This window comes from Diceros bicornis, chromosome 8 (assembly GCF_020826845.1).
Source record: "Diceros bicornis minor isolate mBicDic1 chromosome 8, mDicBic1.mat.cur, whole genome shotgun sequence".
Lineage (NCBI taxonomy): Eukaryota > Metazoa > Chordata > Mammalia > Perissodactyla > Rhinocerotidae > Diceros > Diceros bicornis.
The window spans coordinates 38,938,958-38,953,628 of NC_080747.1; the positions used below are offsets into that span (position 1 = coordinate 38,938,958).

Genomic DNA, 14,671 nt, shown 5'->3' on the forward strand with positions numbered 1-14,671 from the left:
AAAATAAGTCAATATATTGATTAACATTCCAGCACAAGCTCCTTATCTAATCACCCACCTATAACAAACAGTTCATAGATGGGCTTTAGTCTACAGACACATTTTGAGTGGCACTATCTAGACCTCAGGTATATATTAACCTCTTTAAGCCTACCCTCATCTGTATGATGAGAATAGTCATAATTACTCTGGACACCTCAAATAATAGTCTGATGCTCTAAAGAGCTGTAAAGTTGCAAATAGCAGGTACCAATCAATTATGTATTATTGCATTATGTAGAAAGTCATCTGAAATAAAACATATAAAAATAAAATGACATTTTTTATTTGTTCAGAATGCTTGTTTTTAAAGTTAACTGAAATTAAAAGTGGTTTGTTTTCCAATGAAGTTGTTAACATTCAAAACTGTTAAATTCAACATTAAGGGTTTATAACAAAAATGGACCTATATATATTCCTAGCTGATATCTGAATAGCAATATATACACTATACAATGATATCCATTCTTTTTTCATCAGAGCATACTCTCCTGACCAGACATAGAAATGCAGAAGTAACAGTGTTATTTTCATTTTTTTCTGTGTACTAATATAAGATTTTAGTTTCTAGAATTTATAAATTCATAAACTCAAAATTTTTCTAATAAATTGTTATTTTTTCTTGTTCATGTCTGAAGAAGAGCTTCTTTCTGTAAGAAATTCTATATTTTATAATCTTTCCTTTGAAATACGAGGAAGATATGGAATCTCCTGAGTTACATATGCAGCTTATACATTCTTTAAAAGCTATTTTTTAAAAATATTACAAATTAATCATATATAGCCATAATACATGTCCTTGCTATTCACATACTTCTTTAAGCAATATTTAAGTGTATTTGTGCTTTGTATGTGTACATTACTTTAGAGCCTATTTTTAGCTTTCAACAAAACTGTATATCTATAAAGATTTCTCAAATATTTAATAAAGGAGGCAAAACAGTCATTATAAAAATATAAACTCCTATTATAGCTTTTTCATTTTTTATGCATTTCCTGCCAACAAGGGAATTTCCTGTTCTTTAGGGAAGTTGACAAATTTTTCTCTTTGTGATGTCAACACTGCTGCTTTCTCAGCTTGGTGTAGTAAGTCAGTATGTCGCAGGTTTTCTGAACACACAGTATCCACTCTGCCGTATCAGCTGCAGCAGTGGAATCCGACAATGTTGGTATTCATTACTTCCAGTTACTTCAACTGCAGGACCACCTTCAAAGACAAAGGGGTGGGAAGGGAGGAATCAGGTTATACCAGAATGATGCCAATATCTGCTAAATGAGATGCTCTGACATGTCTGAAGAACCGACAACAAGCAAGTACAATGCACAGCAACTGATGGCACAGGCCTGCCAGGATCTGTGGTTCAGAAGCATCCAACGTTTACAGCAGGCTCTACCACACACCCCTTCAGACATTTAGCCCCATCCAAGGTAAGCCAGGCTACCAGTCTGGTTACTGCGCACGTGGACCAGTCATCAAGGCACCAAAATGGCTGAGTGACTGCAGAGTACGGAGGAAAGCCGAAGTATACTGGGTTTAAAAAAGGCAGACCCGAGAAGACCGGTTAGCGGCAAGAGAGGCCGGTAAGAATAACTGACTTGAATCATTGACACTAGATCACTGGGGTCTAGCAATAATGAAAGGAATGTACATACACAAAGGTCATTATTTTCCTTTCTTTCTCACAGCAGCAGTTTCTACTGTTCTCATTAATTAAACACCAGGAATGGTTACTGTTCTTCAGCCATTCCCTTGTAAATGTAAAGTTCTCACTCATTCATTAATTCTATTTTGTCTCAACCTGATTTTGTCATAATAACTACAATCCATATTTTGTCTCCAGTACTTAGAGGATTATAAAAGTAATTTTATTCTATTTATCTAGTTAAACACATCTTTCCTCAAGATCACAATGATTCTTAATCATAAAAACTCTTCAGAATCAACTAATTTCACAGCCCCAAGGTAAAAATTTTATTTTTATTATTAATGAGCACTGGAGCAAAACAAATCTACTGGTTACAACAGCCCTACTGTTCTTTCAAAAACAACTACTTGATAAGTTATGCTCAAAACTAAGTAATTAAAATTACAAGTCATAATAATTTAATACCTAAAAATAGAGATGCACAACATACCAGCAAGTATTTTCTGTGCTTGACATAAAATATTAGGAACAAAAGAAACATTAAAAGTGACTTATAAGTTTTTCTTACATTGCTCTAATGATATCAATCAAAACTTAAACATTTTAAACCATAGAACAAAATGAAAATAAATACCTTATTAGCTGCTTCCAAGGAATTTATTAGATTCTGCAGCTCTTCTTTACTCATTTCAACAGAATATGGTTTGACTTCACCATTTTCTTTTACATCTAGATGAAGGTTTAAAAGTGGCATTTGTAATGTAGCAATCTTGTCACTAGAAAGTGCAAGCTGTTTAAAATGAAGAAAACAGTAATTAATAAGTAATAAAAAAGACTATATTAAATTGCATCAGAGCTTACTAACAATACATTAAAAAAAAAGAGTACTCCTGTTTGCGGTCAAGTACAGGGAAAAGTGAAAGAAAGAAAGAAATGAAACTCACAACAAACCAATAAATATTTGAAGAATAGGACGAGAAAGGAGAGTAAATAAAAGAGAGGAAGTAGGTTAGGGGAAAAAGACAGTCAGCATTCTGTGGTAGAAGCAGGAACCTAGAGCAGAGCTACGGCTGGGAAGTACTGAGTGGGTCCAGTGCAGCAAGAAACATAGAGAATTCTTAAATAAGTGTAAAGACACTAAGAGGATAAAAGTCTATGTACAAAGATAAAATTAAAACCACTGGTAAACTCTAAGAAATTAAGATGCTTAATCCACGATCAGCTAACTCTCTACTAAAGTATTAATAAATATGTAATCAAGATAGACCCATCTTCAACTAGACCCACTCAACAAAAACAAAAACACTCAGCATATTTACGTATTTCCCTCACTTTCTATGCCTGTCTAAAAGAGTACCCTAAAGGAAATGGAAGAACCAAATATTTATGATACTAAACACTTTTTGAAATAAGCATCATAGCTTCATTGTCAGATGGCAAAAGGAAAGTCAATTTTCCTGGAATCTGAGCCAGAAAACCCCACAATAACTGAATCTTTGAAGGGCTTCCACTTGCATAAATTTACCTGGGCAACGGTAAGGGGCTCCTTCCCAAACAACCAACCTCCGAGCATCTCCCTTATGGTACATATGCTATAGAATCAAATTCTCACATTTCTCTCTCCAAAAAAACAATACTCATAAATATCTGAGATTTGGAAGTATCACCTTCAGGTTGTCTACCTTATGGATAATTCTCCTTCTCAATATTTCCAATAAATGGTTTCTCAGCCTATGCTTGAATACCACCAATGATGAGGAGAGTGCTAACTCAAGAAGAGGTTAAAATAATTTTCAGATACTCATAGTTATTAAAAAATTCTCCCCTAGGTTCAATTCAAACCCATCTTATTGCAAATCATATACTTTAGCCTTTGTCCTACCCCCTGAAGCCACAGAGCATATATCTAATCTTTCATCCACACGACTTTTAGTCCTTTAAAGATAATTGTCATATTTCTACTGCATTTTCTCTCTTCCAGGTACACAGTCTCAGGTGTTTCAAAGCAACTTCATGTACCATGATTTCAAGTTCCTGGTCATTCTTTTCTGGCTGGGCTCCAATTGTCTAAGAATGTTTTTAAGTTTGGCAGCCAGAATTACAGGGATTATTAAACTAACTAGATTAACAAAAAGATTTAATGGTTGAAAACAGAATATATTAGAAATACTACCCCTTGCTTGAAATAGCATTTCTACCAACAAAACATAAGACTGAATCATCGTACTGCTGACTCAACCTACACTTTGGTATATCAAAATAACTAAATATTTCTCATACATGCTACTATTAGCATCTCTCTCATAGCTTTTATATTTATCATTGGCTTTATTTAAATGAAAAATTCTCTACTTAGGTTATCTCTGCTTAGGTTATTTTGCTTTATTTGGTCCACCACTGTAATCTGCTATAAAATAATTTTAAACCTTATATTACATATTAAATATATATCTAGTTTTGTGTCACCCTCAGATTTGATAAGCATAATATTCATAAAAATGTTGAAGAAGATTGGGCCACGACCAGAATCAGAGAGACCTCTTCCCTGGCTAACACAAATTCATCTTGTTTTGGTTATTTATCCAGTTATGACTCCATCTAACTGTATTATTTTTCTACATTTTCTCCACTTTATCCATGAAGACAATATGAGGCCCTTTATCCAGGGTCATGCTGAAATCAAGAAACACAATGTATTTTTTTCTCCTCATTTAGGTCTAGGTACCCTACAGAGGATGGAAAGTTGGTCTGAAACTGTTCTTTATGTACCCTACTGATCATGACTCTCTTTTAAAAATGTTTTTTAAGTGCTGTTTTAATAACACATTATAGATTTACATTTACCATTCTTGGGAAGTCTAGAAAATTCTAGCCAAACATATATGTTAAATACATACATACATACTCCTCCACTATTTATGACATTTAATGACTTACAGTTCTAGTTTATTAAATTTATTATCATTGTTATGTTTTTAGACATGGTTTGGATGTTTTTAGTGTACTGATGCCCAAATTAATGCAAAAAATGCAATTTTAATTATCTTTGATACTTTTTTGGGACACTGTATTCTCAAAGCAACATTAATTTTAGATATATATTATAAAAAATAAATATTTCTATTCAAAAAATGAAATAAAAAACATACACATTTATAAATAAATAGATTCTCACCTTTAACTGCCAATCAAAATCCTGTAGCTGTGCAGAAGAAATATCAACTATTTCTTCTAACAGAGCCTGCTTGATTTCATCTTTTCTACTTTTTAAGCATTTCATGATAGCTTCTTGATGAAATGAATTTAACTGATTCAATTGCTGAAATATCTATGAAAATAAAGATAAATGGTTAGAAAATAAGTGAAAGGGTCTTTCTATTTAAAATCTAAATACATAGTTTCACTCTCCTTTCACATACCCTTTAAAACGGTAGTAAATGAAAAAAAAAATTCTTCTGTAACTATGAAAAAAACAAAATGAGAACATATAACCAGCACATAAGAAGTTTTAACAAATTTTTGCAAAACAGAAAGTAAAGGAAAAGGGCTGACTGATGAAGCAGCATGCAAGTGAATACAGCTGGGGGACCATTAAAGCTGGTACAGCTATGTTAATATATCAGACAATGTAGGCTTTAAGGCAAGAAGTATTACAAGAAATAGAGAAGGATGGCAACAAAATGACTCAACAGAAATATATAACAATCATAAATTTGTGTGCACCTAATAACATAGCTTCAAAATACATAAAGCAGCAAAACCTGGCAGAACTAAAATGAGAAATGGGTAATCTACTTTCTTTTTTTGGAGGAAGATCAGTCCTGAGCTAACATCGTGCTAATCCTCCTCTTTTTGCTGAGGAAGACCAGCTCTGAGTTAACATCTATTGCCAATTCCCCTCCTTTTTTTGTTTTTCCTCAAAGCCCCAGTGGATAGTTGTATGTCATAGCTGCACATCCTTCTAGTTGCTGTATGTGGGACACGGCCTCAGCATGGCCGAAGAAGCGGTGCGTCGGTGCACGCCCGGGATCCGAACCCAGAACGCCAGCAGCGGAATGCGCGCACTTAACCACTAAGCTACGGGGCCAGCCCTAAATCTACTTTCATAATTAGAGATGTTAACAAACCTCTCAGTAAGTGACAGAGACCAAACAATCAGTAAAGACATAGAATTGAAAACCACTTTCTTTCTACTTAATCTAATCTATACACAGAACACTACACCCAACAATTGTAGAATACATATTATTTTCAAACGTATATGGAACATTCACTAAAATGAACCATATCCCAAGCCACATAGCAAAGAACTAGATGATTTCAAAGAACTGGAATCACACTATTTGTATTTTTGAGCCTGTGTAATTAAATCATAACAGATAAAAAATTTTCAAAATATTTGAAAACTAAGCAACATGGTAACACAGTACTACATGAAGAAAGAAAGAAAATCAATCTTGCATAAACTCTTCCAGAGAAAAGGAGAAGAAAAAAAGTACTTCCTAATTCATTCCATGAGAACAGAATAAAACTTGACACTCTGACGAAGACATTATAGGAAAGAAAAATCATAGGCCAATATCACTCAAATATAGATAAAAAAACCCTAAACAAAATATTGGCAAGTCAAATCAAAAGACACATAAAAAAAGACAATACACCATGACCCAGTGGGATTCATTTTGGCAATGTACAGTTACTTTAACATTCAAAAATCAATGCAAGGCAACACATTAACAAAATAAAGGTGAAAGATAATAAATTCAGGAAAAAAGCAATTGATAAAATTCAATACCCATTAATGATAAAAATTCTCAGCAAAGGAGGAATTGTAGGAAACTAATCTGATAATGGACATCTATAAAATCATACAGCTAACATACTAAATGATGAAATAGTGAACACATTCTCCCTAAGGTCATGAACAAGGCATTGCTTTTTTTTTTCAACACTGTGCCGAAGGCATTAGCCAGTGCAATAAGGGAAAAAAAAGAAATTAAAGCTATTAAAATTGAAAAAGAAAACCACTGCATACAAAACATCCAAAAAAAATTTATAATCTATTAGATATAGTAAATAAATTTAGAAAGATTGTTGGACACAAAGTAAGTATACAAAAATCAACTTTGTTTCTACATACTAGCAATAAACATTGGAGGACAAACATCAGAAACTTCAGTTACTTACAAATAAATCTAACAAAATATTTATAAGACCTCTACACTGAAAGCTACAAAACATTAGAGAGAAATTGAAGCTAATCTAAATAAATGGAAGGTTATACCGTGTTCATAAATAAGACAATATTGTTCAGATGTCAATCTTCCCCAAAATGATCTAGAGACTCAGTGCAATCACCATGCTATGGACTTAACTGTGTCCCCTCAAAATTCATATGTTAAAACCCTAACCCCCAAGATGATATTTGGAAATGGGGCCTTTGAGAGGTAATTAGGTTTAAATAAAGTCATGAGGGTGGGGCCCTCATGATGGTACTAGTGCTCCCATAAAAGAGCAAATTTTTCCAAATATGTGAACTTGACCCCTACTCCATACACAACTATTAATTCAAAATGCATCAGTGACATAAATGTGAAAGCTAAAACATCAAGATTCTACAAGAAAACATACAAAAACATCTTTATGACTTTGTTACAAATATTTCTTAAACAAGGCATTAACAGCAGTAACCATCAAAAGAAATACTGACAGACTGGACTTGATTAAAATTCAGAACTTCTGTTCACCAAAAGACACCATTAAGAGAGTAAAAAGGGGCAAGCGACATAATAGAAGACATATAAAATACATATATCTAACAACTCATATCCAGAATATCATCCAAATCAAAATGACAAACATATATAATTCCATTTTTTTAAAAAGTGGGCAACCTACACAAACACGCCTAAATGATTTTTGACAAAGGTACAAAAGCAATTCAATGGAAGAATACCACATGACCCCACAATTTCACTTCAAGATGTCTATCCCAGAAAAGCTGGCCCCTGTGGGGACAAGGAGACACATACAAAACATTTGTAGCAGGACCATTAGTAATAATGAAAGAGGCAATGACATAACTGTTCATCAGCAGGAGACAGACAAATAAGTCCTACTAATTCCTCTCATCAAATACTACAAGGGACTAAAATACATGAAACAAATCTACATTTATCAACATTGATAAATCTAAAACACAATGTTGCATAAAAAATTATAAATGGATACCTATGTTATCATTTACAAGTTACACATTTAAACAGCTCAAATAATTGTATATATTGCTTAAAGATGCAAATATTTATACAATATAGAATACAAAACACGCACGCCAACTTCACAAGTGGTGTTCTCTAGGGGAAGGGTGGCGTACCCAGATAGTATTTAGGTATATCTGTAATGTTCTATTTCTAAAACAATCACACAAACATGAGGTACATAAAGGAAAATGTTAACAACTGTCTAAGTATGGTAATGGGAACATAAGTGTTGGATATATAACTTTCAGTTTTCTTCTATATGATTAAAATGTTTCACAACTAAAAAAATACAAATAACCAAAAACAAAAACTACAGAAACCCAGAACTTCCACAACCAGATTTTCCACTTACTCACAATTATGAGGTTTTGTTGTTATGTAATATATACTTACTGATGATGGCCCTGGTATTATACAGTGTCTAAAGACTAATTTAATAAAAAATCTGAACACTGATTACTTATTATAAGGTATAGAAATCTGGAATGAAGTTACCTCTTCATCAGATAAATTTTTACCAACTACGGCTTTGAAAAATTTGGTAATATCTTCTAGAACATGACTCCATTCTGTTGAATCCCAAACACTGTGATAGTCCTGGTAGAGAGGATGAGTTCGACCACAAATGCCGTCAATTATTTTGTGAAGAAGCTAGAGAGAAAAAAGGAAATAAATGTAATTATATGTGAAATTATAAAATAGCTTTATCTTCCTTGTAGCAAACTAACGTTGTTGGGAGAAGTTCATGTCATCCGCAAGAGCAGATGAGGTTGAAACGTTTAACTATTTTTAACATCATTCTATCAACTAAAGTTAGAGAGTCACAAAAAAGCCAGACTTTCTACAATTTTGTCCACATTCAGAAGCTAAAATAATTTTATAGATACACCGTTGCTTCTCCAATGCCCCTGAAAGGAAGGTGGTGAGTATAAAAGTTATACTTTGGGATTCCTTAGATATCATATTTATACCAATAATCAAAAAAAAGGTACAACTCAAAGTCTTTTACTGTAAATCTACAACCTTCATCTTCCCTTGCCTCCATTTTTCACTATATTCATACTTCTTTTGGTCCACTCCAAGAAAGCCCTCAGTACCTTTCTTTTCCTTTTTTACATTCCTTTTTCTCTATCTTACCTTAATATCAGCAATGGAAATCCTAACACATATAAAACTGAACATGGATTAAGACTGAATTTTGCAATGAAACTAACTAGTTTGAATCCTAGTTCTACTACTTAACTAGTTTTACCAAGTTAAATGTTCTGTGCCTCTGTTTCCTCATGTGTAAAATGAGGATATCATTTACCCCTATAATGTTACTGTAAGGATTAAATAAGAGTACACGCAAATCTCTCTGCACATTCCTGGCATGTACAAAGCACTTACACATTGCTAGCCACTGTTATCATTCTTATTATTATTGTTATCACTATTACTACTACTACAAGCACGATGTTCCCTGCCTTTAACATATATTAACTGAGTACCTACTATGCCAGCATTATTCTAGGCAATTAATATGGTTTTCTTTCTCAGGGGATATATGTGTCTTGTAAGAAGAGTATTTGAACCCAGATAACTTGGAAATGCATTTACGCAGCAAGTTGTCTAACTCTTTTCCCCTGGATCATATTCTACTCCATTTTTAGCAATAACTCCTTCTCTATAATACCACCCATATCAGAACAGAGAGGAGCAACTGGTGACTCCACTTGCAAACCACGGCTAATGCACTATATGAAGAGAATTTTTATTTACCATAAATCAACCAACATTCTCAATTTGAAAATCATTCAGAATTCTCTACGTATATTCCACCTTTTCCCAAAGTGTCCCCAGGCTAAAGCAAAACCCAGAACTCAAACAGAAAAATAAAAGTGCTATCTTTTTGGAATATAAATGTTTCTTATTCAGTCACAAATACGTAATGAGCACTTCATTCCAGTTATTAAACAAGTTAATGGAAATACAAAGAAAAAAATCACTGTAATAGCTACCATTTATGGAGCCCTAACTGGGTACCAAACACTGTGCTGATCCTCTCACTACAACCCTATGAAGTACTGTTATCCCCATTTTACAGATGAGGAAACTAACAATAAATAAGGTCTTACCATATCAGAGTCTTAGTCCATTAGCAAAAGGCAAACATAATCAATAAATGCAATAAGAATGATAGGAGCCATAATACAGTTTACAGAAGGTACAAAGGAGCAGAGACAGGAAGCAGGGGAAAGACTGTCTTAAAAGGATGAGTAGTTGGCCAGTCAAACAGGAGAGAAGGGCATTCCCAGTCACAAGCAAGTGCATATGCAAAGGATGAGTGTGAAATCACATGGCACCATTTGGGGGATGACAGGATTCAAGGCGCGCGAGGTGGGTAGAGACCAAATCATAAAGGCCCTTGTGTACAATGCAAAAGAGCCTAGACTTTAATCTGTGTTCAACAGGGAGGCAACCTATTCACGTATTTGCATTATTTTTCCATAAATCTGCCAACAGGCTGGGAGATATAAGGAGAGAAAAGGGAAAGAGATGGTGAGCTCAAATGCCCCTGTCTTTGGTTTACCAGCAAGAGATTATAGGGGCCCCAATTGTTGAGGACACCCAAAATGAGGCAGTAGAGAAGTACAAGATATGAAAAGGAGGAGGGAGGATGATAATCGGAATGTCAGGCTGAGGACTGGGTAAGTGGTGGTGCCACAAACCGAAAATGAGGCTACAGCCACACAAGGAGTAACGCATGGGAAAAGACAAGGAGCTCAGCCAAGGACATACTGAATTTGAGGTACCTGTGGTGTATCTAAGCAGAAGTCGGACACCCAGGGAAGAGATTTTTGGCCGGATCCAGAGATTTAGGAGTCATCGGCATACACAGTAATAAAGGTTATGGGCCTTATCTAAGTAGTAGGTAGACTGAAGTCCCCTACACTTTGCAAAGGAAAGAAAGGAAAAAGGCAGGCCAAAATTAGGGACTTAAAAAGCTACCTACAACATACCCCTCAATACCATTATGTAGGCTAAGCCGCCACCCCCACCCTTCAGTCATTGTAAATTGAACAGAATTGGGACTCTCAACCAGGAAAAATCACTACAATTTAAACAGTAGATATTTACGTGGGCAATTAGAATTGTAATTCGGGAGACACAGATTCAGGTGGAAACTCAAAACATGCCCCACTGGGGAGTAAAAGTCTGGGGCTTTTAAAGACAAAGAAAGCAGGTTGTATTACAAAGAAACTTAATTGGAGCTAGAGGCAGAGAGCTAGTCTTGGCTAAACATTGATTGACTATTGATTCTATCTTCAGAAAGTCCACCATCCTCAGTCTTTGTGATCAGGATGTCCATTCCTCTGCTGACTTCTCAAACAATTGCTCATAAAACAACTGTCATTTTGGCCCAGCCCAAAGGTTTGGCCCAGCTCAAGGTCCAGGACAGCCAAGCAGTTTCTCTGGAAAGGCAGCTCTGACTCTATTTAAAATGGCTCCCCTATAGCCAATTTTGATAGGACTTATTTAAAGCTGCCTTTCATTGATACTGAAGGCCAACCCACCAAAGCTTAGGATCCAGATAACTGCCCCAGTGATAAAGCTGAGTTAAGTGTGCACTGATTCCTTCCCTTAACAAACACTGCTTAAGAACCCACCTTGAGCCAGACACAACTCTCCAGAACTGGGGATACAAAACAAAGTATCTACCCTGAAGGAGTTCAGAATCAGAGAAAGAGAAAGGAGGCAAGTCAACCAGTTAAAGAAGTTGTGTTCAAGGAAGACTTAATGAGGCCTGAATTGTTGCGGGAGAGAGGAGGCAGAAGTAAATATGTTAACATATTAATTACAATACAAAGTGTTAGTAATCTGAAGTCAGAAGGCACATAGAACCACAGCTCGCAGAGCTAATTCTGAAGCTCAATTTTGCCTGTACTATGTATTGCTTTCTTTTAGAGGTTGGCAAATTTCCTTCAGGTCTAATACTTAGGGCACTAAGATTTTTTGCTTGAAAGTTCAAGGGAGAAAAAAACACTTCTCAAATTTTCCTCTTACAGCAACCACTGTGTTTTCTTCCTTTCACAGTTCATAGCTAAGATACTATTATATGCACTTAGTGTCTCCACAACTCATCTTTCATACTTACTAAAATTTTGCTGCCAAAAACAATACTCAGTGCCTTTGGTATTATGGCCTAACACACCAGCATGACATATAAAGACTCCAGCCACCTGACACCTGCTCAACTGTTTAGTTTTAGTCTCCCTGCTCTGCTGCTCACTCTGAATTTCAGCCTCTAAGAATTACAGCCGGTCCTCAGAGCCCCCGAGGACTGGCTTTCTCTCAGCCCTTGTAGCTGCTATTCCTCGGCCTGAAACACTCTCCTCTCGAGCCTGTCTGGTTCCTACTCAGCCTTCAGGACTCAACCTAAAAATCTAGATGTTCCTGCTCTGAAAAGCGTTCCCTTGCCCCTTCAAGTCTGGGTTGCTATCTATCCCACAAGCTCATTACTCGATAACTCAGTTTGGTTTCCTTATTAGATAGCAAGCCCCACTTGGGCAGAGGCTGTGTCTCATTCACCACTGTACCTTATCCCATCAGGGCACTCAGCACACGGGAGACTCCAACGAAAAGCTGGCTGAATGCATGAATGAGGCTGCTTTTTCCACATCCTCATAAGCCACGTTCCTTCTTAGACTCGAGGTGCCAACCTCTTGAGGAAAAGGCCTCCTTGGACCACCCTACCTAAAGTAAGTTCCCCAGTTATTGGTAGCACTTACCAATTTTTTTTCTGTCGCCCTCAAGGGGGCAGGGTATGCTTCTCTAGATCACCACGGTGTCCCCAGCACCTAGGACTGTGCCTGGCGCATAGAGAGCATTAGGCAGGTATGTGTTGAAAGAATGAATGAAATGTAAATGAGAGGCTGCAAACCACTCACTCCACCTTGTAAGTTTTCAAAGTCTACGTGGCGACTCCGCCCCCCAGCCCAGGGTCACTGTGTCCCGGGCCGCGCGTGGGCCGAGTGCAGGAGAGGCCGGGCGCGTATCCGCGCGCAAGGCCCTTCGAAGGACAACTCCAAGCCGGGGCGCGGAGGTGGCGCCCCAAGCCTGGGGCTCCTCAGCTCTCCCGGGGAAGCAGGGGGCCGGCCACCCGAAATCACGCCCCTTCCCCCTCCATTCCCTATGCCCGAGAGAGCCCAGTGACGGCGCATCGGTTCCACCTGGCCGGAACCCCACGCCAGGCAGTCCCGGAGCCCCGGCCTCGCGCGGCCGCCGCTGCGCCCTCCTCACCTGCGGGCCCAGCTCGGCTGGCAGCTTCTGCAGCCGCCACAACGGCGTCCCCTCTTCCGGCTCCATCCCTGTGCGAAGCGGAGCCGGGGTCACATGACAAGGCCCGGTCACTCCTCCTTGGAGACGGCTCGCCCACGTGACTCCCGCCTGTGGGGGCGGGGGCCCTTGTGCGCGTGCGTAGAGACGCTGCCAGCGCTTTTCCTGTAATTAAGGAAAAGCCCTCTGCTGCCTGGTGCGACGTTGTGTAAACACTCATGTTATTATATTGAAGGCAGATTTGCAAATCTCTCAAAGCATCTTGCAAAATTTTTCAGAGTTCTATTGTGCTTTCTCTGCGCTCTTTAGAAAGCCGTCTAATAAGGATAACGATATTTTAGGGTGCGCTCAGGGCCATTGTCTCGGACGTTTGGCATGTCTCATACTAAAGTATCCTGATTTGGAAGGTAAATTAAGGGTTTACCCGTGCGCGAGATTCTTTATATAGATTATCCTAAAAAGAATGTACTATTTTCATCCTCGTTTTCCAAGTAACAAATAAGATCAGAGAAGTCATTAGGGTTGTCAGATTTAGCAAGTAAAAATATGGGATGCCCAGTTACATATGAAATTTTAGATAAACAACGAATAATATTTTATGTGTGCCCTAAATGTTGCATAGGACATACTTATACTAAAAAAAATCGTTGTTTATCTGAAATTCAAATTTAGCCGGACGTCCTGTATGTTATCTGTTAACCGTAAAAGTCACTTACCCGAGCTGAGAAGCACAGCCTGGAGTTAAAATCGTTCGGACTCTAGAGCCGCACTCAACGTTGGACTAAACCTAAAACCAAAGCAGCCTTTCTGTGATTTCTGTCGTTATTACAGCTGTTCCGTACTCAAGTGCTGGAGAATTCAGTGGTGGTAAGACAGTCCCTGCCATCCAGAAGTGCACAATTCCTTGGAGACAGAAACAAGAATTACAATCTAATATAAATTTAATAATAAAGTGGTGCAGAGTGATGAAGCATCCCACAGAGGAGAAAGTAATTATTTTAGTCTGTTGGCTATGCAGAGTAAAACTACTCGTTAGTGACATCCTTCAAGATTTAACACAAATGCCCTTTCTCTACTCTGTGCCCCACCTCTTGGAATTGAAAGCAATTTCTTCTTCTCTGAATATTCATGGCTGTCCTTCACTTAAAGTATTTACCACTTTCTAGTTCTTAGTATAGATAGATATATACAACTCTAGTCCCAACTGAAACATAATTGCATTAAGACACTGTGTCTTTGTGCCTAGGAGCTTCCTAAGTAATAGTCGTTAATAAAAGAGAAGGAATCTGGAAAACTACGATCTAATCTATGTCTGTTAGTAAGTTTACTGGGGATAGAGTCTGTTTTCTAAGAAAGAACTAAATTGTATGTATTGTAATAGTTAGAGTAAAAATATTTATCAAG

At 37.1% G+C, this 14,671-nt stretch overlaps 1 protein-coding gene across 1 annotated transcript; it reads right to left on the minus strand.

The window, feature by feature from the left end:
• Window positions 1-309: 309 nt before the first annotated feature.
• On the minus strand, window positions 310-13,338 carry COMMD8 (COMM domain containing 8). The gene is made up of 5 exons (XM_058547000.1): window positions 13,232-13,338; window positions 8,444-8,599; window positions 4,861-5,013; window positions 2,320-2,475; window positions 310-1,246 (listed from the first exon to the last, which is right to left on the minus strand). Exons 1-5 carry the CDS (start codon window positions 13,295-13,297, stop codon window positions 1,226-1,228), a joined length of 552 nt encoding a protein of 183 aa, XP_058402983.1. The 5' UTR covers window positions 13,298-13,338; the 3' UTR covers window positions 310-1,225.
• Window positions 13,339-14,671: the final 1,333 nt, after the last annotated feature.

Excerpts from the sequence above, each read along its gene's own strand:
- COMMD8 (XM_058547000.1), bottom strand. The coding sequence starts at position 13,297 with ATGGAGCCGGAAGAGGGGACGCCGTTGTGGCGGCTGCAGAAGCTGCCA. Across the intron at positions 8,600-13,231 it reads CAGCCGAGCTGGGCCCGCAG|CTTCTTCACAAAATAATTGA; the intron begins GTGAGGAGGGCG and ends TTTTCTCTCTAG. Across the intron at positions 1,247-2,319 it reads CCTTGGAAGCAGCTAATAAG|GTGGTCCTGCAGTTGAAGTA; the intron begins GTATTTATTTTC and ends TTGTCTTTGAAG.